At 47.7% G+C, this 23,404-nt stretch overlaps 10 protein-coding genes across 10 annotated transcripts; 6 read left to right on the top strand and 4 right to left on the bottom strand.

Annotated features, from left to right (window-relative positions):
• Positions 1-55: 55 nt before the first annotated feature.
• FPOAC1_002733 (uncharacterized protein) lies at positions 56-3,456 on the bottom strand (the record flags this gene model as incomplete). The annotated part of the gene is made up of 8 exons (XM_044847308.1): positions 56-140; positions 196-476; positions 531-715; positions 769-2,542; positions 2,590-2,710; positions 2,759-3,100; positions 3,153-3,334; positions 3,412-3,456. 8 exons carry the CDS (start codon positions 3,454-3,456, stop codon positions 56-58), a joined length of 3,015 nt encoding a protein of 1,004 aa, XP_044713224.1.
• Positions 3,457-5,102: 1,646 nt separating this feature from the next.
• On the top strand, positions 5,103-7,270 carry FPOAC1_002732 (uncharacterized protein; the record flags this gene model as incomplete). Its single annotated transcript, XM_044847307.1, has 4 exons — positions 5,103-5,277; positions 5,342-6,434; positions 6,530-6,791; positions 6,842-7,270. The coding sequence occupies 4 exons, from the start codon at positions 5,103-5,105 to the stop codon at positions 7,268-7,270; spliced, it is 1,959 nt and encodes a 652-aa protein (XP_044713223.1).
• Positions 7,271-7,294: 24 nt separating this feature from the next.
• FPOAC1_002731 (uncharacterized protein) lies at positions 7,295-7,842 on the bottom strand (the record flags this gene model as incomplete). The annotated part of the gene is made up of 3 exons (XM_044847306.1): positions 7,295-7,447; positions 7,501-7,580; positions 7,638-7,842. 3 exons carry the CDS (start codon positions 7,840-7,842, stop codon positions 7,295-7,297), a joined length of 438 nt encoding a protein of 145 aa, XP_044713222.1.
• Positions 7,843-8,324: 482 nt separating this feature from the next.
• On the bottom strand, positions 8,325-8,847 carry HH3V_1 (histone H3-like centromeric protein hH3v; the record flags this gene model as incomplete). Its single annotated transcript, XM_044847305.1, has 3 exons — positions 8,325-8,540; positions 8,599-8,723; positions 8,784-8,847. 3 exons carry the CDS (start codon positions 8,845-8,847, stop codon positions 8,325-8,327), a joined length of 405 nt encoding a protein of 134 aa, XP_044713221.1.
• A 677-nt stretch (positions 8,848-9,524) lies between these two features.
• On the top strand, positions 9,525-10,335 carry FPOAC1_002729 (uncharacterized protein; the record flags this gene model as incomplete). The annotated part of the gene is made up of 2 exons (XM_044847304.1): positions 9,525-9,701; positions 9,781-10,335. 2 exons carry the CDS (start codon positions 9,525-9,527, stop codon positions 10,333-10,335), a joined length of 732 nt encoding a protein of 243 aa, XP_044713220.1.
• A 745-nt stretch (positions 10,336-11,080) lies between these two features.
• Positions 11,081-11,724, top strand: ADI1 (1,2-dihydroxy-3-keto-5-methylthiopentene dioxygenase; the record flags this gene model as incomplete). The annotated part of the gene is made up of 3 exons (XM_044847303.1): positions 11,081-11,110; positions 11,164-11,535; positions 11,596-11,724. 3 exons carry the CDS (start codon positions 11,081-11,083, stop codon positions 11,722-11,724), a joined length of 531 nt encoding a protein of 176 aa, XP_044713219.1.
• Positions 11,725-12,798: 1,074 nt separating this feature from the next.
• FPOAC1_002727 (uncharacterized protein) lies at positions 12,799-13,886 on the top strand (the record flags this gene model as incomplete). Its single annotated transcript, XM_044847302.1, has 2 exons — positions 12,799-12,921; positions 12,978-13,886. The coding sequence occupies 2 exons, from the start codon at positions 12,799-12,801 to the stop codon at positions 13,884-13,886; spliced, it is 1,032 nt and encodes a 343-aa protein (XP_044713218.1).
• A 550-nt stretch (positions 13,887-14,436) lies between these two features.
• Positions 14,437-15,776, top strand: VRG4_1 (GDP-mannose transporter into the lumen of the Golgi; the record flags this gene model as incomplete). Its single annotated transcript, XM_044847301.1, has 4 exons — positions 14,437-14,700; positions 14,760-14,850; positions 14,910-15,290; positions 15,340-15,776. The coding sequence occupies 4 exons, from the start codon at positions 14,437-14,439 to the stop codon at positions 15,774-15,776; spliced, it is 1,173 nt and encodes a 390-aa protein (XP_044713217.1).
• A 1,778-nt stretch (positions 15,777-17,554) lies between these two features.
• On the top strand, positions 17,555-19,428 carry FPOAC1_002725 (uncharacterized protein; the record flags this gene model as incomplete). Its single annotated transcript, XM_044847300.1, has 5 exons — positions 17,555-17,576; positions 17,641-17,685; positions 17,741-17,840; positions 17,901-18,919; positions 18,968-19,428. 5 exons carry the CDS (start codon positions 17,555-17,557, stop codon positions 19,426-19,428), a joined length of 1,647 nt encoding a protein of 548 aa, XP_044713216.1.
• Positions 19,429-20,004: 576 nt separating this feature from the next.
• Positions 20,005-22,792, bottom strand: FPOAC1_002724 (uncharacterized protein; the record flags this gene model as incomplete). The annotated part of the gene is made up of 4 exons (XM_044847299.1): positions 20,005-20,130; positions 20,176-20,384; positions 20,434-20,861; positions 20,916-22,792. 4 exons carry the CDS (start codon positions 22,790-22,792, stop codon positions 20,005-20,007), a joined length of 2,640 nt encoding a protein of 879 aa, XP_044713215.1.
• Between the last annotated feature and the right edge of the window lie 612 nt (positions 22,793-23,404).

The raw sequence follows: 23,404 nt of genomic DNA, 5'->3' as shown, positions 1-23,404 counted from the left end.
ACTCCGCCCAAGCTTTTATCTATGAATCCTTCCAACTCCTGTTCTCTAACATATTTCATGACGCATAAGCAAAATTGGAGCCTCGCGATGACTGCCAAAAGTCCCTCACGACTTGATTTGTTGCCCTCGCCCCTCGAAGACTATGAATGGATGATTTAGTCAGACTGACATTGAAGGTTATATGAGCTGGCTTACCTGATAACTTTTTTCACAAACACTGCCTTGTCCTGGGCTGATACCTTATCACTAGGAAAGGTCTCGTGTGCAAGCCCCGACTCGAGCCAGCTCTTAGCCGTGGGATACCGTACTACAAGCTTTTTGAGGGGCTCGCTCAACTTATCCAGCTCACTTCTGGATGCGTTGCCGCCCAAATTCCTGGCAAGGCTCTGTGCTAATAAAGGACCCAACATTTGCATAGCTTGTTGGGTAATATCGTTGAGCTCTTGGGACTCGTACTTGATACTCACAAAGGTAGACTATCTCAAAGTTAGATACGAGTGGAATCGGAGAATACCATTGGCTCTTCTTACCCAAAACTCTGCTGCGCTTGTTTTCGGGAGCGGCTCTTTCCCATCCAATACCTCGAGAGTAAAAAGAAAGAAGAATTCGGCTGCGTTGGATGGCTCCAGGCGAAGTAGGGTAATTGGACGTTTATTCAGTAGGCGAGTAACGAAATCGATACCGTTCTGTGAGAGCTCCGGGTCTGCCTCATGGCCTGTTGTAAAGTTTAGTGTGTGAATAAGGCATATCATATGAGAGGTGACTTACTGGGCAGCTGCTTCAGCAAACCAATCACCCAAAGCACCACTGAATTGAGCATTTCCTGCTGATTCTCCAACCCATCGTGCTCGAGTGAGCTTACGAAAGAGCAAGCTGTCTTCACAAGTAAACCAACTCTTGGTGTCTGAAGACCTTGGTATGTCAAATACTGCGCAACACTGTGAGGTGGCAGTACGAAGGGGCCAGGTTCCGACTCAGAGAAGCCACTGCGTAAGACACTACACACTAGCTCTACAACTTCTCCGCTGCTATTGAATGACTCTTGAATCTGGCTAATAATAGACATGATAGTCTCCTGCAGTTGTATAAGCTGAGGATCCACAGCTTGAGTACTGACATTGTCGCCCTCGAGGTCGACCGAAAGCTCAGATGAAGCTTGGAGACCTTTGCCAATGCTGGCAAGACATCTGAGAGATCTCAATGCGGTATGGAGAGCCGGATTTTCGTCGGGAGCAGCATATGCACAGTATCGGGGAGGGCCAAAACAGGGGAGGGGATTGTCAGGCGGCGACTGTAACAGTTCCAAAGAACGCTGTACATCAGCCTGAATAAACCCAAGAAGTCTTGCACATGCCGAGTATTTCTGATTTGTATCAGGCATCGCCTGGATGACTGCTGCAATGCCACCTACGACCTTTTCGCTGGCTGCACAGTCGAGTCGTTCCCCAGACACCAGATTTTGATACTCGTTCAAAAAACCATGGGCCTCTGTATGCAGAGCTCCTCGGCAGGAGCCACACAGCCTAAGTATAGACTTTGCTGCTGCATTTGCCATTGCATGCTCTCCAACAAACCCGAAAATAAAATTCAGGGCTGGGTGTAGCTCCGCAATATTTCGCTCGAAATATTCTGTGTAGCGCTCAATTAGAGCAACACAAGTCTGTCGAACTCTAGAAGGGACCTCCCCCTGTCCAGATCGCAAAATTGAGAATAAGGATGACCTGAAAACAACGGCAAGCGCGTCATCGCATCTACCGTCGTCACTGGTGCAATCTGCGAGCCCACCGAGACAAAAGGCTGCGGCCTCGAGCTGTAGCCATGCGGACTCAGACAACGCTTTGAGCACCAGGTCTGCGAATGTTGCTACAAGTTCCGGCCCTACCAAGGTATAGACAGATTGAAGCAGATCTACAACGTCTTTTCTTGCACTGGAGAAGCTCATCCGTTCGTTTGAGTCCCAAGAAAGGAAGTCTTTGGTAGGTGGGTAGACTATTTTCTGCCACGCGTTCGATACAGCTTGCAATGCATGCGAGCGTGCTTGTGGAACCCATGTATTGACTGACTCCGGGTCACTGTACATCGAGTCAGTCATAGTCTCGGCATAAGTTAGCCAAAACTCAAGGGCCGGGACAAAAATCCTATCTTCGACAAGATCGCCCTGCGCAGCAAGCAGACCGCACAGATTTGATAGCAGCCTCTGGGATCGACTGTCGTTACTTTGCATCAAGCTGTCGATTTTGGCTTCGCCGAATGCGAGGATGAGTTGCCCAAACTGAACCGGTTCAAAGTCAAAATCACCCTGGATCAATTCCTGATAACGGCGCTGAAACCAAGGAGTGTCAAAGAGCTGACTGAGGCTCTCAAGATGTGAATCGGTCAGGAACGGCAAGCAGTTAGACAAAAGATCCGTCATCAATTCTGTCGATACACTGTAAAGCTCGTCGATTGTGAGAGAATTAATAACAGCAGTGATCAACGGTTCAATGGGCTCAGAGAGTCTAGTGTCTCTTGATGATGACTTTTGAGCAAACCACACCCAAGACTAGATCAAAATTAGTAACTAGCAGAAGAAAAGTTCGTATGATTTACCTGTAGGCACTGGATTGCATCCTCGTGAGCAGCCTCGTTTGTAACTTGAGGTGACATGCCACGACTCATTAGAGCCACTGCGCCAGGCAGGTTTTCGAGAATCGCATCATAGACGCCAATACTATTAAAAGGTCAACAGACGTACTCTAAGGAACATGGTAGGACAAACTTTTTGGGCGAATTCAGGTTGATCTTGGTAGCTTCTTCCAACACGTTTCTCAAAACCCAGAGAGCGGGTTGTAGTTGCGAAGGGTTCATACGGTCAATGAGAGAGGATGAATCGGGAGCATTATGAAGAGCGCTTGGCCGGCATGACTGGCCTGAGACCAAACATAGTACAAGGTGATGACAGAAGGTGCCCCAAACCTGATGGAAGCTGAGGAAGAAGGTGGCGAGAGCCGAAGCAAGCTTCCTAGCGACTAGTGGCGAGGTTCCGCTGCGAAGAGTATCGATGTATCTTCCTATCAGCACTTCCAGCAGCTCAGCAGCATTCTCAGGGGTAAGAGACGAGCTGCGGGATGTCAGCGAATACACATAAACCGTCTTGGGCAGAACAGAACTACCTCTCGTTGTTGAGCTTGATGACAATGGTGAGTGCACCAAAGAACCTGACCTGTTCTTCGGGTCTCGCAAGCAAATCACGAGCAAGGCCCCAAGCTTCTGGGGAATCCTGAAGTCGTGACAGAATAGCTTGTGTTCGTTTGATGATCTCAGGGGGGTTTGGCTGGTATAGAGATAGAATGAGCTACAAACAAGTCAGTAAACTAGTTGAATTCTCTGCCTGGCAAGAAAGCAGATCCAGCTTGTGTTTGGTTCACGCACGCTCTCAACCTCTGGTATTGACGTTGGGACCTGATCTTCAGCCATGATGAAAAGTTCCAATGAACAATTGGAGGCTACTCCCAGTAGTGCTGGTAAAGTTTCTCGAGTGCCAACGGAAGCAGTCAGACAGCGAAGATGGGATATCCGACAGTGCTCAAACAACGGTCGGCTTGACACTTGCGAAAGCAGTGGGCTGTACTTGCCCGTGGCCGACAAGCTCGCGCTTCAGAAGATGAGAATAGATCACAGCGATCTATTTTAAAGCTGGTGACTTTCAGATAGCTAAGTATCATACAAGGACAGATAGGTTTCCCAAGAATCACAAATACGAGAAAAGGAGCCTGGTATCACACCCCTTGTAACTCCGTTAGAAAATCTCTGATGACTCTGTACGTACATTTGTTAGAAGGGGATGAAGAGAGAGGGAAAGGCCATACCTGAGATAAGTTGCTCTTGCCTTAAATGGTGATAAATTCGAAGCCTTCTGGAAATACGTAGGTAGGTAGGTAGTTGTGTCGAAGTATTAGTCTACACGACTGGATCAAAGTGCAGTTTTGTTGCCGGGATTGTTGCTGGGGTGTCTATCTACCTTAATGCACAGAACCCTTTGGCGGGGGTTTGGTAGACTAGACTAGGTAGACAAGACAAGAAATATCGGTGTGTCGAGTACTGAGGCTACCCAAGATAGAGTCGCCTCACAATAAAAATGAATTGATGCTCGAAAGGGCCGGTTGTCCAGGTTAGAGGTTTAAACACCCTGGGCGTGGTAAGATATTGAGAGCCTAAGCAAGGCAACGCCAGGCCAGGCCAGGCCAGGCCAGTCGCTGAAAAGGTACATGTACCTGAAGTGGGGTACATGGGAAGCCTGTCACGATGATGGTGACTTGTGTCGAATTAAGCGTGGGGGTTTAACTGCAGAATGTATATTCTTTCAGAGACAATGTATTTTTTTTAATTTTTTTTTACTGATCCCCCCATGGCCGAGAAGAATTAGTACTTGATAAGTAGCAGCTTTAGTATTGAGCTAATTCTTTCACTTCCAGGGCAGTCAGTGAGTGACTGTTGGATTGAAGGAAAGCGGCTTCCTTCGGGGCAACGGCCATTCCAAAGATCCGCTTGCTCACTCAGTTTGCCCCGCGCCACCCAGCATGAGGAAGGTGTGTTACATAACGGGTACAGGTTATCCATGATTGACACTCGCATTTCTTGCCTCGACGCATCTTGACCCGTGATCTTATATTCTGTCTTGTACGAAAACGATAATATTTGCTTTTTGTAAACAACTTGCCTTAGTAGCTACAGCAGCTCTTGATTGTTTTTACTACAATTCTCCTATCAAGGTGAGCAGACCAACACATCAACTCCTCATAGCCATGACTCCATCCCCGAGCCCCTCATTCTCCTCATCATGACACTTCATTACCTATGATACAGAGCTTCATTCTTCCTCATATCTGCTTTGAGAATAATCCCCCCCTAAAACATTCAACGGTTTCTTCTTCATCTTCATCGCATTCACTTACATCACTTAAGCCCTGTGGCATCTAAGTCATCTCATTGAACGTACACTGACACCCCTCTCTGAAGTCACTGGGACATTGAGCTCCCAACTTCCTCAATTGATTCGCCTACTTCATCCCAGTTCGTCTCTTCCCTCTCGAGGTGTGTTTGTTTCGTGCGTCTGATTTTCAATGGTTTTCCAGACTGTGACCTCACTCCTCCGTTCGGCACCTCGTCGACTAGCTGCAGCTTCACGCTTATCGTCTCGCCGCTGGACCTCATCTGAAACCATGGCCAAACTCGATTCTACTTCCAGGCTCACCCGCCTGAGGGGCTTGATGAATGAGCGTAACGTCCAAGTTTACAGTAAGTATTCGAGCTCGCCGGTGCTCTTTGTTTACGAAAGAGCATTGCCAACGATAGATCACAGTTATTCCTTCTGAGGACAGCCACTCGTCTGAGTACATCGCAGAATGCGATGCCAGGAGGGCTTACATCTCAGGTTTCACTGGCTCTGCTGGTTGTGCCGTTGTGACCCTGGACTCTGCTGCCCTTGCTACTGATGGTCGTTACTTCAACCAGGCTGCATCTCAACTCGACGATAATTGGACACTACTTAAACAAGGCCTTCAAGATGTCCCTACTTGGCAGGACTGGTCCGCCGAACAATCGTCCGGTGGGAAGAATGTGGGAGTTGACCCGACTCTCATTTCTGGCTCTACGGCCAAGGGTCTGGCTGAAAAGATTCGAAAGAACGGCGGTGCTGAACTGGTTGCTGTTGATGGAAACCTCGTCGATATGGTCTGGGGTGATGAGCGTCCTGCCCGTCCCTCAGAAAATGTCATCATCCAGCCAGACGAGCTTGCAGGAGAGTCTGTGTTGAACAAACTAAACAAGGTCCGCCAGGAGATAGGAAAGAAGCATTCTCCCGGCTTTCTTGTTTCTATGCTGGATGAGATTGCGTGGTTATTCAATCTGCGTGGTAGCGACATACCTTACAACCCCGTATTCTTTGCCTATGCCACGGTCACACCCGATGCTGCCAAGCTTTACATTGATGACTCTAAGTTGAGTGATGAGTGCCGCTCTCATCTCACTTCGAACAAGGTTGAGATCAAACCATACGATGCTATCTTTGAGGATTCTCAAGCACTCCACGCTGCTGTTGCCGAAAAGAGAAAAGCTGATGATAAGGCCCCCAAGGGAAACTTCCTGATCTCTAACAAGGGCTCATGGGCACTCAAGCGAGCTCTTGGAGGTGACTCTTCGGTTGATGAGATTAGAAGCCTGATTGGTGATGCAAAGGCCATCAAGACCGAGGCAGAACTTAAGGGTATGAGGGACTGCCATGTGCGGGACGGTGCTTCGCTCATCCAATATTTTGCTTGGCTCGAGGATCAGCTAGTGAACAAGAAGGTTACACTTGATGAAGTTCAGGCTGCCGACAAGCTTGAGGCGCTTCGCAAAGAAAAGAAGGACTTTGTTGGCTTATCGTTCCCGACTATCTCCTCTACTGGTGCAAAGTGAGTATACTGGTCATTGCTGTTGAGACATCTGCCATCCATAGAACCCGGTTATCGACCCGTGCTATTAAGATTTACTGACCATTTGCCTACAGCGCTGCGATCATTCATTATGGCCCCGAGCGTGGAAACTGTGCCACGATTGACCCCGAAGCCATCTACCTTTGTGATTCTGGTGCTCAATACCGCGATGGCACCACCGACACCACTCGAACACTGCACTTTGGAACACCGACGGATGCTGAGAGGGAAGCATACACTTTGGTTCTGAAGGGACACATCTCTCTGGACCAAGCCATCTTTCCCAAGGGAACCACTGGTTTTGCCCTTGATAGCTTGGCGAGACAACATCTTTGGGTAAGCAGCCATTGAGAACATATCAGCTGTGATACCTAACACTATGATAGAAAAACGGACTGGATTATAGACATGGTACTGGACATGGAGTCGGATCATTCCTGAATGTGCACGAAGGTCCCATTGGCATCGGCACTCGTGTCCAATACGCCGAAGTGGCCCTTGCCCCAGGAAACGTATTGTCCAACGAGCCCGGTTACTATGAGGATGGAAAATACGGCATTCGAATCGAGAATATGGTTCTTGTCAAGGAAGTCAAGACTAAGCACTCCTTTGGTGACAAGCCTTTCTTGGGCTTTGAGTATGTCACCATGGTACCTTACTGTCGAAACCTGATCGATACGACACTACTCACTTCGGAAGAGAAGGGTTGGCTCAACGCCTACAATGAGAAGGTCCTTGAGAAGACGCAAGGTTATTTCGATGGTGATGACGTGACAACGGCCTGGCTCAAGAGAGAGACAGTGCGCATTGATTAAGCAACGAAATCGGTACCCATAACGCTATATACGTACAAAGGTAGCTAGTATAAATGTTGCAAGGAAAGAGGCGGTAAACAATGGCCTGTTCTTGCTCTTATTCCAGATCGAGCTATTCTTCAGCAGTTTTTCAATACCAAGGGTTCGAGGAATATCCAAGCCCCAACGGGAGGCGAGCTAATGATGTGAGACCAAGTCGTGCAAGTAGATACCTAGGTAAGATGACTTACATGAATGGAAAAGGCAATTACTCCTGCAAGAAATGCAAGGGTTCGTGAAAAGAGGGCGACTACAACCCCAACTCCAAATCCTAAGGACAGTTATGAGTTTACCGTTCGCTTAAGATCACAAAGGTTGGGTAACATACCAGCAATACTTCCGCTAGAAAGCTGACGGACAGTATCCGGGGAAACATCAAAAGAGCGGTTTCGTCGTGGAGGTCCCGTAGCTAGGGTGGGCGCATCACAGCGGATGACAGGTCGTGTTGCAACGAAAGCTCCGATGCAAGTCGCAGGGGCAATGCCTCGGCTCATGGCTCGAAGAGCTATTCTAGAGTTGAATGTACGGTACATTGTGTTTGGTATAGCTCGCCTTGGGCTGATTGAGTCAATCGTTGATTCAGAAGTTTAAAAGGTAAAGTATTAAGTCAAGGTCAGAAACAAAGAGGAAAGGGAGCTTAGTGTGCAGCTTGCCTATTACGTCAGTGACACTGGTCTCCCCGTCATGAACTCCCAGCCAATGGCTAATCAGCGTGGGTTAAACAAAGAAATTCCATGTCCCTGAAAACCCGCATAGGTATCAAAAGGAAACATTTGGTAACAAGATAAACAGATAAATTGATGATTGCTCACCGCATATTATATATACAAAATCGCTCTTTGCAACAACTGCGAGTGCCAAAATCCGTGCACACCAGAATGCGAAGCAATGAATAAAATAAATACGACAGTAGGTATATCTCGAAGCGCCAAACGCCGTTCGCACTCCCAAGCCAAATCCTTACCAATTCCTATCCAGGTTTCGTTCACTCTTTTCTTGTCCGTATTGCGGTCCCTTAACCCAATCCACCCCACATACCGCGTATCCGTCTTGCTAGCTGAATATCCTTCTGCATAATTGTGACACGCTTGGCATGGATGGCGCAAAGGTTGGTATCCTCGAATAGGTGTACCATGAATGCTTCGGCAGCTTCCTGAAGAGCCATAATCGCTTGACTTTGCCAGCGCAGACCCGCGTCGGCGGGACGCATCGATAGTGCGATTTCTCGGACCTTGGGGCTTGGTGTTAGTGACTGATTGTGTATACAACTGAGGTTTGGAATGGCTAACCAGTCGTGCAAATGGAAGCTTTCGGAGGAGGAGTTTGGTGCCACTTTGATAATGTCGAATTTCGCGAAGTGCGACAGTGCCAGGACGGTAGCGACGCTTTGCGCGAACGGGGACTGGATCACCAGCTGCAGACGTGGTTAGTTTATGTACTCCTCGAAGCATAATCGGATGTCCAACTTTCATACCTTGAACAGCACTTGGCCGCGACTTACCAGCGCCCGAGGCTCTGGATTTCTTGACGGGAGGCATCGAAGGAGCGTATAAGGACAAAGAATGAGGATGGTCCTAAAGCTTGCCAAGCCTATAGCAACATGAATATGAAGAAAGATTGAAGCAAACGTTGCTTTGCGCCAAATGCTCGGGTTTGAAGCTATGTAATTAGATTTACAGTGAAAGAAGATTGAAGGTGCAGGAAACAACCGAGAGTGGTATAGGATCGCAGGGTGGGAACCTGGAAGGACCACCACCGCGACTTTGTGATCGTGTGAGCGCGCGCTTTCCCAGCCCCGCGATTTTCTTTAATTGAAATTGTAGCCACATCTTCGGCGCGTGCTGCACAGCCACAGATTCTGCACGGCCACTTCCTCCTGTAGATTCCGCCGCATCTGTAGACACGGTACGTTAGGTCCGTTGACCCCCCCGGAACAGTGGGGGAAAGGTACCGTAACGTGGCTCGTCCTATTCCGTCATCCTCAAGTTCAACGATCAAAGTTAAACGATCAACGGTCATTGAACTTGACACTGACAATTATTTTAACAAACTGATTCACTTCTTTTGCCGAAAGATAGTGACGGCCTCTCTTTATCACAACAATCGCTCCTGTCAGCATTCAACCGAACCATCGTCATATATAAGCCTACCTATTCTACACATCACTTAAGGAAGGGGATTGACATCAACAACGCCCGATATTGAAACCGACCCGATGGATCAAGTAATGGACGGAGGTCGTTTGCCTCTTGAGGAGTGGTTTTGGGAGATGCCAACATGCACTCGCTGGTGGACAACCGCTACGATTCTTACATCCGCCCTGGTTCAATGCCAGATGGTGACGCCTTTCCAGTTGTTCTATAGTTTCCGGGCCGTGTTCTGGAAGTCGCAGGTTAGTATTGCTCTTGGGTGGTCTTTCTTTGCTCAGCAAGCTGTATGTCTGTGATGGCGGTTATGCTGACAAGACACAGTATTGGCGACTGTTGACGACGTTCTTATACTTCGGCCCCTTCTCGCTCGATCTGCTTTTCCACGTCTACTTCCTCCAGCGATATGCACGGCTTCTGGAAGAATCTTCGGGTCGATCACCTGCGCACTTCTCATGGCTACTGCTCTATTCAATGACCTGCTTGATCGCCATGTCACCACTCGTTTCGATGCCTTTCCTCGGCCACCCACTTTCCTCGACTCTCGTGTACATTTGGTCGCGGAGAAACCCCGAGACTAGACTCAGCTTCCTCGGCTTGCTCGTATTTACTGCACCATACTTGCCTTGGGTTCTGATGGCTTTCAGCCTTGTGTTACATGGTACCGTTCCCAAAGACGAGATCATGGGTGTTGTAATTGGACATGTCTGGTATTTCTTTTCAGATGTCTACCCTCCTCTGCACAACGGATCTCGACCTTTAGACCCTCCCAGCTGGTGGAGGCGCTTGTTCGAGGCTCGTCCCCAGGTTGAAACGGATGATAGTACAAACGAACTTCTAGTCGCTGAAGCAAGAGGAGCGGCGCCTCACGAGCTGTAAAATTTGAAGGAGAGATAGGCGACGGCAGTCTACTGGAGAAGCTTGGTGCGAGGCCGGGCTCATGACGTCTCAGTGAGGTTTTCCTCGATTATCTTTATTGCTTGGCGTTGAAAGGTCAATATTATGGAAGCATTGCACAGGATACAGACATTAAGACTGTGGATGGCGTTTGTTTATTTCAGCGTGGAGATTAAAACAATAAATTGTCTTTATCACTTGAAGCCAGAACGATATTTTGATACGCTCGACAATGTACAACCATGAGGCTATTTCAGCCTGTCATGATATGACATGACATGGGCTAACGCACTTCCCGTCTGCAGCTGGAATGATCGCCAAATCGGGCATCAAGTTTTGCAAAGCCCCTGGAGAGTCTGGCCATCCTGTAGCCGGTCCATTGGAGGCTCGGCCTTGAAAGGCTTGTGATTGTGATGTCAGTGTAACAAAGTCAGACTGACTGCAACTAAGTTGGGTTTTAGTGCAACAATCGGTGCTGACGTCGCTCGCTAGCTTTGGCCGAACATTCCATTTGACCCCGCTGTCATGGATGGAACCTTTGAGATCCAGTGGTCTGTCTACCATGGTCCATGGTACAGTACAAAAAGAGCTTTGGACCCTCACCTTTTACAAGCTTCAAATAGCTCCCAACTGCTGACAACTTGACTTTCACAACACCATATTCTTCTAATCTTCTTCTTGGCCTATCTTTCCACTGTTTGAGTCGCAACTCTACTATACAGCAACCATGCGAGCTTACTTCTACGATGGTCTTCCAGTCCGTGTACCTTCATCTCGCTGCCCGACCTATCGACTAACAAAAAGTCACAGGGTGACCAGCGCCTCCCCCACAACTCCGGAAAGCCCGTCAGCGTCGATGATCTTATGAACATTGGCGTTTACTATTACCATCTTCCTGAGCTCGACCAGGTCGACAACCTTGCGAAGGAGCGCGAATACAAGAACCGTGACGAGATCACCGTCTCTCCTCAGGCTATGGGCGACATCTACGAGACAAAGGTCAAGTCTTTCTTCGCTGAGCACCTACATGAGGACGAGGAAATCCGCTACATTCTCGGTGGGCGTGGATACTTTGATGTTCGAAGCAAGGACGACGACTGGGTGCGCGTTTTGCTCGAGAAGAATGACTTGCTCATTCTCCCTCCTGGCATTTACCACCGCTTCACCACAGACGAGAGCAACGTGAGTCCAAAGACACATTACTGCATTGACGTTATACGAGGCTGACTAATTAATATGTAGTTTGTCCATGCCATGAGACTGTTCAAGGAGGACCCCAAGTGGACGCCACTGAACCGCGGCCCCGAAGTCGACAAGAACGAGCACCGACAAGAGTACGTGAAGCAGTTCATTGGCGAGTCTACCGAGTAAGAAGCCCACGTGGAAACAAGCCGTCTTTGATTGTAGCGGCTAAGTAGCAGGAGAACAACCACATTGCCGGTCCAACTCAAGAGCCAACAACCATAAATACCGCTGCTTGAAGGTTCTGCGCCGCGATGGAGAACGCAGCGGTTGACGTGATGTGGAGGGTTCTTTTCGTCATGTTCGTGGTTCCAAACATCTTACTAACGTACGATTTGCGAGCGATCTTTTCGAGTCTGCAAAGGAAGAGCCATAGCGAAGTTAGCAGTCTGCAAAAGCTTGAACATCTAACGTCCAACGACATAGTTAAAGGTTGATTTCGAGATGGGTGTTAGCGGGAGTCAAATAAGCCATGTTTCATAGCAATTGAATATTGTGCATCCATGTCTATGTCTCAGTCTAGATCGGCGCAGCGATTGATTTTAGGATAAATTAGTACCAGTTGGTGTTAATTAATTCATCATGGTCAGCAAGCAATTGGACTCACGGCATTGGCTGTTGGTTCATAAACTACTGCAAGCATATCCAAGTGAGAATATCCTGCATGAAGTTTGCAGTTGAGCCAACGTATAATGTTTTTCGTTAAAACTGCCTACTGCGATTTGCAATAATATATAAATTGATTTTTCGTATAGCTATACTGGTTATTGTAGGTTTGAATACGACATGTTGCAATGGACGCATGATTCGTATTCTGCAGTTCCTCACACGCCAAGCACCCTATACCTACCTATCATTAGAGTCATGTTGATAGGCCATGGCCCCAGAGAAGCTGACCGCTCTTCAGATGTCTTGTTAATGTGCGCCGACTTGTATTGAGTTTCCGACTTAGATACTCCAATTTGACCTCATCAACGTCAGCCTCATGACGCGCGTTGCCCAAGTCCAGCCTTTTTAGCACTCATATGTAACTCGATTACAGGCTTGAACCCCGCCTAAAACCAACGATACCCTGGTGTTTCATTGATCGTCAACAACTGGACGCCTGTCGTCTCTAGGTTATATGAACCTCCTCTTAACATCACCTGGAATCAGCAACAATATTCAAGACTCACAGCCCAATTGCTGAGATCCAACTGCAAAATGGATGCACGAACAGAAGTCTCGGATGCCACCGAGGCGTCAACAAGGCCACGAATTGCACAGCTCCCTGCTAGCTGTGACCCTCCACAGCCTAACGCTGCTGTGAAGCAATTAGTCTGGGTAGTATGACTTCCTCTCGACATGTTCTCTTTGATTGTCGACATACTCACAATGTACAGATTTTTGGAGGCACAGGCCAAATGGGCCATACTCTTGTCAATAGCGCACTCGCACATGGAGACTTGGTGACGTCGGTTGGTCGCGTGTTTGAGACAAGCCTCAACGACATGGAGAATATCCATGAGAATTGTCTCGGCGCGTTGTGTGACGTTCGCGCACGCGAATCCGTCAATCGAGTCATTGAACGTACGCTTCAGCGATTCGGCCGCATCGACATTGTTGTCAATTGCTCTGGCTACGGCGTGATTGGCGCCTGTGAGGATCAGGATGAGCATGATATACGCAATCAGTTCGAGACCAACTTTATGGGAACGCTTCACATCATTCACGCTACGCTGCCTTATTTTCGCAGACAGAATGCTGGTCGATATCTCATCTTCAGCTCTACTTCAGGCGCGCTGGGTGTTCCTGGCTTGGGTCCTTATTGCGCGACCAAGTATGCGGTCGAAGGCTTGATTGAAGCCATGCTCTACGAGACTGATGCATTTAACATCAAGGCTACACTCATCGAGCCAGGCCATGTGAGACCTGAAGAACCCGAGATCCAAGACTCGACACTTCCGACATCTTGGGGTCATTTTCTCGTTAAGCCGCCGAGCGAAACATACAGCAATCCAACGGCACCTGCATTGCATGCGCGACGAATCGTTCAGTGGCTCGGCGACAAATATCGGCCTACAAGCGCAATCAAATGCGCCGAACTCGTATGGCAACTCGGTCACTGCTCGTATCCTCCATTACGACTTTTACTAGGAAGCTATGCGATTGAAAGTATTCGTGATCGTATGCGGTCTGTGACGGAAGAATTGGAAGATTGGAAGCACCTCAACTTCCCAGCTGGGCCGGATGACGACAGAGAAGCCGGTGAAGAAACGACGATGCCAGATGCGAATGAGGCTACTTCGTAATACCCAAATGAACACCATGGGTATCGGCACGAAAACGGGCGCGCGTATTAGTTCCCTCGTACTGAGTGGAGTAGCCAAAAGCTAATCATCCTTACGAGCCTCAGCACGCACACATATATTCTTTACGAGATGGACCCTGGACAAAGATGCCGGCCGTGTGATCTATCGGATCTGGACCGAAAAAAGGGCTGCATACCAAACGTCACTAAACCGTCCCTGTCAAAATTACTAAGCCTAATATCTTAGTTGCTCCACGTCTCCCCTTTGTGCCCCTCGACCCTGTGGCTTGTACCTGGCCAAATAGTCAAAGGGAGAAAAAGATTCCAACGGGGGTAAAAAGCTGGGGATTTGTCCAACGCGTTACCCTTCTTTCGTTTTTTTACATTCTACGACCTGCCATATCGTTGGGGCACACCTCCTCTTCCGCGAAACCCATCACCCGCCTCTCGTTTCCGAATTCGACAGCTAGACCCATTACTCCCCGTCGCACCCCAGCGCTGATCCCCGTTTCAACTTCCACCATCGTTTCGTCGCCCGTCCCGCCGGTAACATGACCGATAAGAAGAACGAGGACTACGTCGTCCGTATGGGCGACGATAATTACGACAAGAATGAGAAGCCTAGCTTCCAAGCTCGGTCACCGCCTCCCATGGCGTATGGCTCAAGTCAGATCCATGGTCTCGAACAACTGGAGAAGAGCCCTCCTCTGTCTATCGCGGCGTACTGCCTGTCCTCGATCAGTATGACCGTTGTGAACAAGTATGTTGTTTCGGGCAGCTTCTGGAACCTCAACTTTTTCTACTTGACTGTTCAGGTATGGTTATTGTCGCAAATTGTCTACAGGCGCAGAGTTTAACTGTATATTCTCGATAGGCTATTGTTTGTATTGGCACGATTACTTTGTGCAAGCAGTTGGGTCTGATCAAGGTTCTCGCTCCTTTTGATGCTGATCGAGCAAGGAAATGTACGTTATCGCAGTCCCAAACACTATGTTCAGGTCGCTAATACGAAAGAAAAAAAAAGGGTTCCCTATCTCTCTTCTCCTCGTCGGCATGATTTACACTAGCACCAAGTCGCTCCAGTTCCTCTCGGTACCCGTTTACACGATCTTCAAGAACCTGACAATTATCGTGATCGCATATGGAGAGGTGCTTTGGTTTGGTGGTGGCGTTACCCCTCTGGCCCTACTTTCGTTTGGTCTTATGGTCCTGAGCTCAATCGTCGCCGCTTGGGCTGACATTCAGAGTGCCATTAACGGCGATTTTGGTACTGGTGACTCCGCTGCCGCTGTGTCTACACTTAACGCTGGTTACGCCTGGATGGGTATGAATGTGTTCTGCAGTGCGGCCTACGTGCTCGGTATGCGCAAGGTTATTAAGAAGATGAACTTTAAGGACTGGGACAGTAAGTTAAGACGTTGGCGGTGTGATGTTCCCAAGCTGACCTTGTGTAGCCATGTACTACAACAATCTTCTCACGATCCCTGTTCTTGTCATCTGCTCTCTCCTGACAGAGGATTGGTCCGCCTACAATTTCTCCCGTAACTTTCCTGACGATACTCGCAACAAGATCATTATCGGTATGATCTACTCTGGCCTCGCTGCCATTTTCATCTCTTACTGCTCCGCCTGGTGCATTCGCGTCACCTCATCGACGACATATTCTATGGTTGGCGCCTTGAATAAGCTTCCTATCGCAATTAGCGGTCTGATCTTCTTCTCGGCTCCAGTCACTTTCGGTAGCGTGTCTGCCATTTTCATCGGTTTCATCAGTGGTCTTGTTTATGCCTGGTCCCGTGTGCGACAGTCGATGTCGTCCGGACCTTCTTTGCCTACCGTTGCACCTCCAATGAGTGCCAGCGCCAAGAGTAACCGCGATGCCAACTCTTAGACTTTACGAAACAAGGTGCGACATTTGAGGGTATGTGTTGTGCTAGGCGTTAGTGATGTGGATAGATAGCTTCCGTGATGCATACGGAACAAAAGGATACAGGGAATTTGGTAGAGCCTGGTCCAGGATTTGGAACATGTAGACTTTTTAATGAACGCAAAGAACGCGCGGCACTTGTTAACTCATAGTCAAGAGAGTTCAGAACGTGCTGGAGAATCATCTTGCTTTGAACTTTCGCTGTTGAGTTTTATCTAAGATGACATATGTATCATCCCACCGCGCTCGAAATATGTGGGAAAATAAATCGACCTGTGCTAAATAAGGAGAGCAACATGCTCTTTTATCATTGGCATTCATTAGTAGCCAAACAAGATGCTCATGATCAACTTCATGGTCATGGTATGTATGTCATGTTCCTGTTGAAAGATCGACACGTGCCAATATGATAATATAGGATCCACGTGGGGCAACGTAGCCGAGAGGACGTCACTTTTTTGTCCAAGCTTTTTTTGCTTCTTTCTCTAAAATTGATATAGGTATCCCTTGAAGTCTAATATAAAATCAATAGATGCAGCTTTATCACGAGAAATAGGGCTCTTAGAGTAACCTTAATTTTATATAAATATAAAAGTAATACCTACTATATAACCTACTTATTCTTTCTTTAATATAAAGATAAGACTACTTTTAGACCCCTTAAATATAAAAGACTAAGTATTTACTTATTAATTAATTTACTTAGACTCTAATCTTTATAACTAATTAACTATAGCTATACTAATATAGTTATTAAACTAGGCTTATAAAAGTAATATAATAAATATTCCTTTTAGTTTAAGCTAATAAAAAAGAATATTAAGAAAGCTATTAAGGCCTTAGAAAATAAGCTATTTATCCTTATTAAGAATTAAATTAAGATTATTATAAATACTCTAGATATATTATCTAATAACTAGAAGGTTAAGGTAGCCTTCTTTAGCTATAGCTTTCTTCTCTTATATAGCCTTTTTAAATTTATTATTAAATATACTATTTAGCTTATAAGAGAAGAATAGCTACTAAAGGCTCTTAAAGCTATCTTAAATAGTTATAAGGACCTAAACCTAATAAAGGAGCTATTTCTGCAGAAGCTAAATAATAAGATATACAAGGCCTAGTAAGATAAACTAGGACATTAGGCCGGGTTGGTCTGTAAACACAGCTGTTGAAGCACGTCACTATACTGACTGAGCTCATCATGGTCTAAGACCACAAGTCGAAGGGACAAGAAATCGGCGTACAGGGTTCAGCTGCTTGGAAAGGGTCGGTTGGGTGATTTTGTGGGTTCTAGGTTGAAGGAAGGTTTTGTAGGTTATGTAAGGTTTCGGTTACTCTGTGTAAGCAATAAACAAGTAATCGCATTCTTTCTCCAAAATGTTGGGGATCACTTTTTTAGGGAATTATTAAATGACGTCCCTAAAAATTCCCTAAAAAAGTGATCCCCAACATTTTGGACAAGTAATCGCATTCTTTCTCCAAAATGTTGGGGATCACTTTTTTAGGGAATTATTAAATGACGTCCCTGACTTCTTTGCTCCTCTGAACAAGCTATTCAACCTACCTAGCTCCCTGTATGTCTCACGCCATGATATGAGCGGGGGATAAGCTACTACAGGCCACGCACAACCTTCAATTCCTATATTATTTCATTTCCTATTCCTCTCTTCGTGGATCACACGTTGTTGAGTATTGGTACTTGCTCCTTTCTTGTATGGTCATAGTCCCTGAGCACCAGCAAGATGCTGTACTTTCTACATAGGCGTGAGTTATCAAGCTCCATCATTCGTGTAACCATTCGCCTTTGCTAATTATGTATTTTTTGTAGCTTTTGTGGCCCTTGCTAGCACTGTTGGTGCTGCTCCAGATGATCGTAAGTCGTCCGTCAAAGCTCCTCAAGCTCATCACATCACTAACACCACGCCCAGTGAAGCTCGTTACCTCGTTCTTAATATCCTACCCCCTCGCGGCCCTTCTCAAAAGGATCCCCGATTCGAAACCACAGCTCAAGAACCTCTTTAGCATTGGGTATGCAAAACAGCTTTTCAGTCAACACAATCTTCAGTCCTGCTAACATGTCGAATCAAGTGTATCCCTCTTCTACCTTGTCGGCTTGTTTGATCTTTGGGATGGCGCTCGAACCCTCCTTATCAGTGCAGGCGGCACGTACTGCATCGCCAAATACCTCCGAACGAGCCCATATATGCCATGGATAGGCTTCGCTTTCGTCATGGGCCACATGTCCATCAGCCACATCGCCCGCCAAGCAGTCAACGACCCGTCGAGCGCCGATGTCACAGGTGCCCAGATGGTGCTTCTCATGAAACTGAGCGCGTTTTGTTGGAACGTTGCTGATGGTCAACTCCCAGAGGAGTATCTGTCTGATCCCCAGAAGAGGAACATGCTTAAAGAGCTGCCTCCTGTGTTGGACTATGCTGGCTGGGTGCTGTTCTTCCCTGCGCTCTTCGCTGGCCCCTCTTTCGATTTCGTCGACTATCGCAAGTGGCTTGATACAACCCTCTTCGACGCACCAAATGTCGACCCATCGAAGAAGCCTCCTGTCAGGAAGAAGCGAAAGATTCCTCGAAGTGGTGGTCCAGCAGCTTGGAAAGCCGCCAGTGGTCTCTTCCTCATCGCCATGTTCATGGGTCTTGGTGGTTCATACTATCCTACGTTGCTCACTGTCGATACCTACATGAACTACGGTTTCCTCCGCCGTGTCTGGATTATGCACATGGTCAGTTTCACCGCACGACTCAAGTACTACGGTGTCTGGTATCTTACCGAAGGCGCTTGTATCCTGACGGGGATGGGCTACAATGGCGTAGATCCTGTCACGGGCAAGGTCTTCTGGAATCGTTTACAAAATATCGACCCCTGGGCCGTCGAGACGGCGCAGAACCCGCGTGGGTACCTTGGAGGGTGGAATATTAACACCAGCAACTGGCTGAGGAATTACGTCTATTTGCGGGTTACCCCTCGAGGCAAGAAGCCTGGCTTCCGCGCCAGTCTTATGACCTTTGGCACCAGTGCTCTGTGGCATGGATTCTACCCTGGATACTATCTCAGCTTTGTTCTTGCAAGCTTGATTCAGGACTCCGCGAAGCGTAAGTTACTTGAGATTATCGTACTGTAACAATACTAACAGTCTTCAGACTTCCGCCGTCATGTTCGGCCCTTCTTCCTTGATCCTATTTCCGGCAACCCTTCGCCTAAGAAGAAATACTATGACATCGCATCGTACCTCGTCACCCAGCTCACCTTCACTTTCGCAACAGCTCCGTTCCTCGTTCTTACATTCCAAGGCTCACTTCTTGCTTGGTCCCGTGTTTACTTTTACGCAGTCGTTTGGACTGTTGCCTCCCTCGTCTTCTTCTATTCTCCTCCCAGTAAAGCCTTCCTCAAAACACAACTTGAGAAGCGTCAAGGCCGTGCTAACGCCAAGCTTGCGCACTCCGTCTCGACGGATAGTTTGAATGGCAAGGATCCTATACTGGGTATTTCCAAGGACCCCGAAGGTGATGTCCAGGAGGCTGTGCTGGAACTTAAAGCAGAGATGGAGATGAGGCGCAGAATGGGTATGCCTATACCAAAAGGTATGCCCATACCAAAATAGCGTAATTGCTATCTTGGCATTATTAAGAAGCTTGAGTAGTTAGTGTTGGTATTTTAGGTGTTGGAAGATAGGCGTTGTGAGCTGGCGGCTGAGACACTGGCTAATCTATGGGAAATACACGGTTTACTGAGTAGATGATGCTTTGAATTTATTAGATTTATATATAACGTATTGTGTGCTTCTCGGGGTAGCCTGTTTCTCTTTCTCTGTTTAATTACAATATTTGGTATCGTGAATTGAGTGTCTATGCCAACTGTCTTTCGTCTTGTTCAAAATCGCTGTTAAATCCAACCGCCTAGTTGTATATGTATATGCTAAGGTCCATTAAAACGGGCAGAAAATAAAATATCTCTCGTTTCATCGCTGTTAAGTAGATGTGAGAACAACATCGGGTAAACAGCAAAGCAGAGAACTGAAGAGAAATCTTGAAATTCAAGAAATCGTGCTTCATCAAAACATGGAGACAGAAAAAGAAAAGGCAAATCGTGTCTCGTCAAATGGTATGCTCAGAAAGAAATCGTTGGTCGTTGAAATTTAGATAAAATTGCATGAAAATCGTGAGTCTTGAAAAGGTGTTCAAATGATTCCAGCAAAAACAGAAACAAATCGTAATTCGTCGTCAATTGTTGAGATGCCTTGAAGTTCCATGGGAGGTTTAGAATCAGGACTGTTCTCGTAATCCGGGTCATCAAAGCGGGATATCTTTGTAAAATGGTATCAATGTCCCCAACGTTGTTTAACGCCTACCACGCTGAGCGCGATGATGGCACCGAGGATGAACAAGCCGATAATGGACATGCCTCGGTTGACCTTCCTCCACCAAATTGCACTCGTAAAAACGGCGTCCTCTTTGCCGTTCACCTGGAATCCGTCTGACTTAGACGTACTGTTGTTGCCCTCAACATCTTCGGCTTGAGTAGCCGCCCTAATAGGAATAAATGCAGCAAACATCCAAGCTAAAACATATTAGAACTTAATTTCTACACAATGGTGTACTGAACCTACCCAATGGGAAAATAAATCCCACCACAAACATTGTGACTTGAGCATTGCGTCGGCCGGTCAGCTCGCTCCTCGCTTCCCATTCTGACGCTGGAGGCTGCCAGATGCTGTGCTGGAAAGGTCGTCGATCCCGAGCTAAATGAGGCGACCAGATGCTGGAGGTTTGCTTCTTGATGTTACGCACAACAGCCAGCACGGGGTGAGCTGGCGCCGCGTTGGCGTCCATTGAGCCTGCATTTGAATGTTGTCGGGGAAATGCGTCACGAGGTCGGCGTCTGGGAATGCGAATGTTGGTGGCATTGGCATCCTGGCTCGGTGATCGGCTGAGTTGAGGCTCATGAAACTCGCTTTCGTTGAAGTCCGAGTCATACATGGACTCCATTGAAGGCTGAGCAGCCAACCACTTACGCTCACTACTGCCGTAGTAAACCCTGCAATCATAGAGTCAGTCATGGCATTCCATTGGTATTGAAAAAAGTACTCACTTGGCCCAAGCAGGAACTGCAGCGTTGAAGCTGGCAGTTGATCGCAGGCTACGATCCGAGGCATAGCTTGACAAGAACCTTCCCATTCTGGTTCGCGAAGGACGATGATGAAGTACTTCCAAGTCGGCGAGACCGTCTCCATCCTCATCATGATCGCGAACCAAACGTATTGTGCCAGTCGCGGGATCACGGGCTGAGTTTCTGGCATATGTTGCGGAAGGGGGTTCCAGAGAGTTATTTCTCGAGTGGGACGGGGTGCTGCCTCTTGACTGAGAAGGACTCTCGATGTGCTCTTCAAGGCCAAAGAGTGAGGAAGTCATGCTCAAGACATGCTTACTGTGGTCACTGCCACGTCGACGTGGAACGGAAGATAGCGACAGGGTGCGAGATGCGGGCTCGCTGCCACCCTCGCTTTCTGACATGACTGTTGATAATTGGCCGCTCCATTGGTGAGTTCGCGATTGGGGTCGGCCTAGGTCTTGCCACGAAGGACCAGCGTGCTGGAGTATTGTTGGTGGCCCAACAAAGAGAGCACGAGTAGCCTCTTGAGTGAAGATGGTTGATAGTGAAGTTATCGATGCAGAGCGAGATCGGATAGTTTCACGGGATCGGGTTCTGGCGAGGGCAAAGGTATCCGAAGACCTCCTCTTACGTGGCTGTAATGGGGCAACAACCAAACTCTCTTGAGAGAACTCAGGCTGTACACGATGCCTAGCAGCAACGATAGAGGAAGAAGCGGAGTGACTGCGGTGGCTACCGTGAGTGACAAAGTTGACGTTACTGTCTTCGGTTGGTGGCCGAGTGCTGGCGTATAATGAAGCTTCTGCTGAAGAGGGATCACCGATTAACTCAATATTGGAATGAATCGACGACGGTGGCAGGCTACGCAGGTCGGCGACGTTGACCGGTGAGCTCTCTCTATAAGTTTTGATGTTGGTTCTGTTGGATACAGTGGTCCTTGTTTGATCAGATGACGAAGAGTGGAAGGATGTCTTTTCATTAAGCCACTTAGAAGGACCTGCTTCAGAAAGAGGAAGATCAACCTCAGGCAGTGGAGGGAGGGACAATTCAGCTGGAACACCTTGGGTCTCCGGTTGTTTTTGCTTCACGTCAGGAGTTTTGGGTACTTTGCGCAGGCCCCCAAACAGGCGGTAGTTCCACGGTGACGAATTGTCGGGGGTTGATGGGTCTTGAATCCGAGACGAAATAACTGGAGAACTGGGCTCTCGTTCTGCAAGAGGAGTCAAAGGTGAAGTTGGCCGGCTTTGACGATCCTCGCCTATCGTACCCACAGATTCTCGACCATACGAGGTGTTACCAGTAGTGAAAGATGGGGGAAGAGACCAAAGAGATTCGACTCTTGAAGACATTGAAACATTATGATATTGTACAGAGAAGGTTTTGTCAGGGTTGACCTTGATAACCTTTTTGCGAGAGGGGGGTCTTGGTGAGGCTGAAGGTCCGCGAGAAGGTGGGCGTGAAGCAATAGAGGTGTTGTCATCGTTATCATAATGGGGTGCCCAGGAGGATTGGCTAGGTTCATAATCGGATGATGGATATCGAGCCAGACTTTTGAATGATGACGGAGGTAACGCAGTCGTTTTCGCTCGTGCCCTTTGCAGGGATGGTGATGGTGTTTCAAAAGGTGGACTGGAGGAATGCGATGTCTGACTCCGTTCAAGTTCCGTCTCGGTCTCGGTATTCGTGTCAGCCTGGGTAATGGTCTTGGACGATGTGGCAGTAGCATCTGATGCAACCCGTGGCGGACTGTAAGGAACAAGGCGAATCCCAAGACGACTGTTCTGAGCGTTGTTCTGTGAATTACTTCGCTGATGCAATGCCCGACGAGGCGGAGAGCCAGACGGTGAGACCGACATGCTCTACGCACAAGGCGACAATGGCAACAGCTCTGCTTTCCAGGACATGAGAAATCTATGAATAATATCCAAAATTCTTGCCCTTGAAACTGGCAAGACAATTGACTTTCGAAATCGTGAATATCGTTGTAGTATACTTTGAACTCGGTTGGCGCCGGAGGTGGGTCAAGGAAGTCGGATATTCAGACAAAACGATTAAAGAATTAAAGGCCACAACAGCTTAATGGCATCAATGAAGCATCAATCGTTCCAAAAGAGATCGGATGAAGCAAAGATCAGACAACTTAATTCGAAACAAGCTGGGGTTGTCGATTGAGCGTCGCGAGGTGGATCGTTCGCGTTTCGGCTGACTGTGAGAGAAGAAAAAAAAAGACTCGATCGAGAGGATAGAGCAATTGGACCGATTACCAAAAACGGAAGATAGATCCAGAGAGAAGAAATAAAAACGAAGAAGCAACAATTAGGTTAATTAATTAGTTCGGTACCGTTTCCAAAGAGTGTGTTGAATATCAAAGTGCTGAATGAGTGACTGGCCAGCGGCCGATTAGAGCGAGTGTATGTAGGTTGGTTGGGAAAGGACGAAACGTGAGAGAGAAAGACAAAAGTTAGGAT

The sequence above is a fragment of the Fusarium poae genome, chromosome 1 (assembly GCF_019609905.1).
Source record: "Fusarium poae strain DAOMC 252244 chromosome 1, whole genome shotgun sequence".
Taxonomy (NCBI): Eukaryota; Fungi; Ascomycota; class Sordariomycetes; order Hypocreales; family Nectriaceae; genus Fusarium; species Fusarium poae.
The sequence above is the reverse complement of the archived record's forward strand: the minus strand, read 5'-3'. Positions and strand labels throughout refer to the sequence as shown.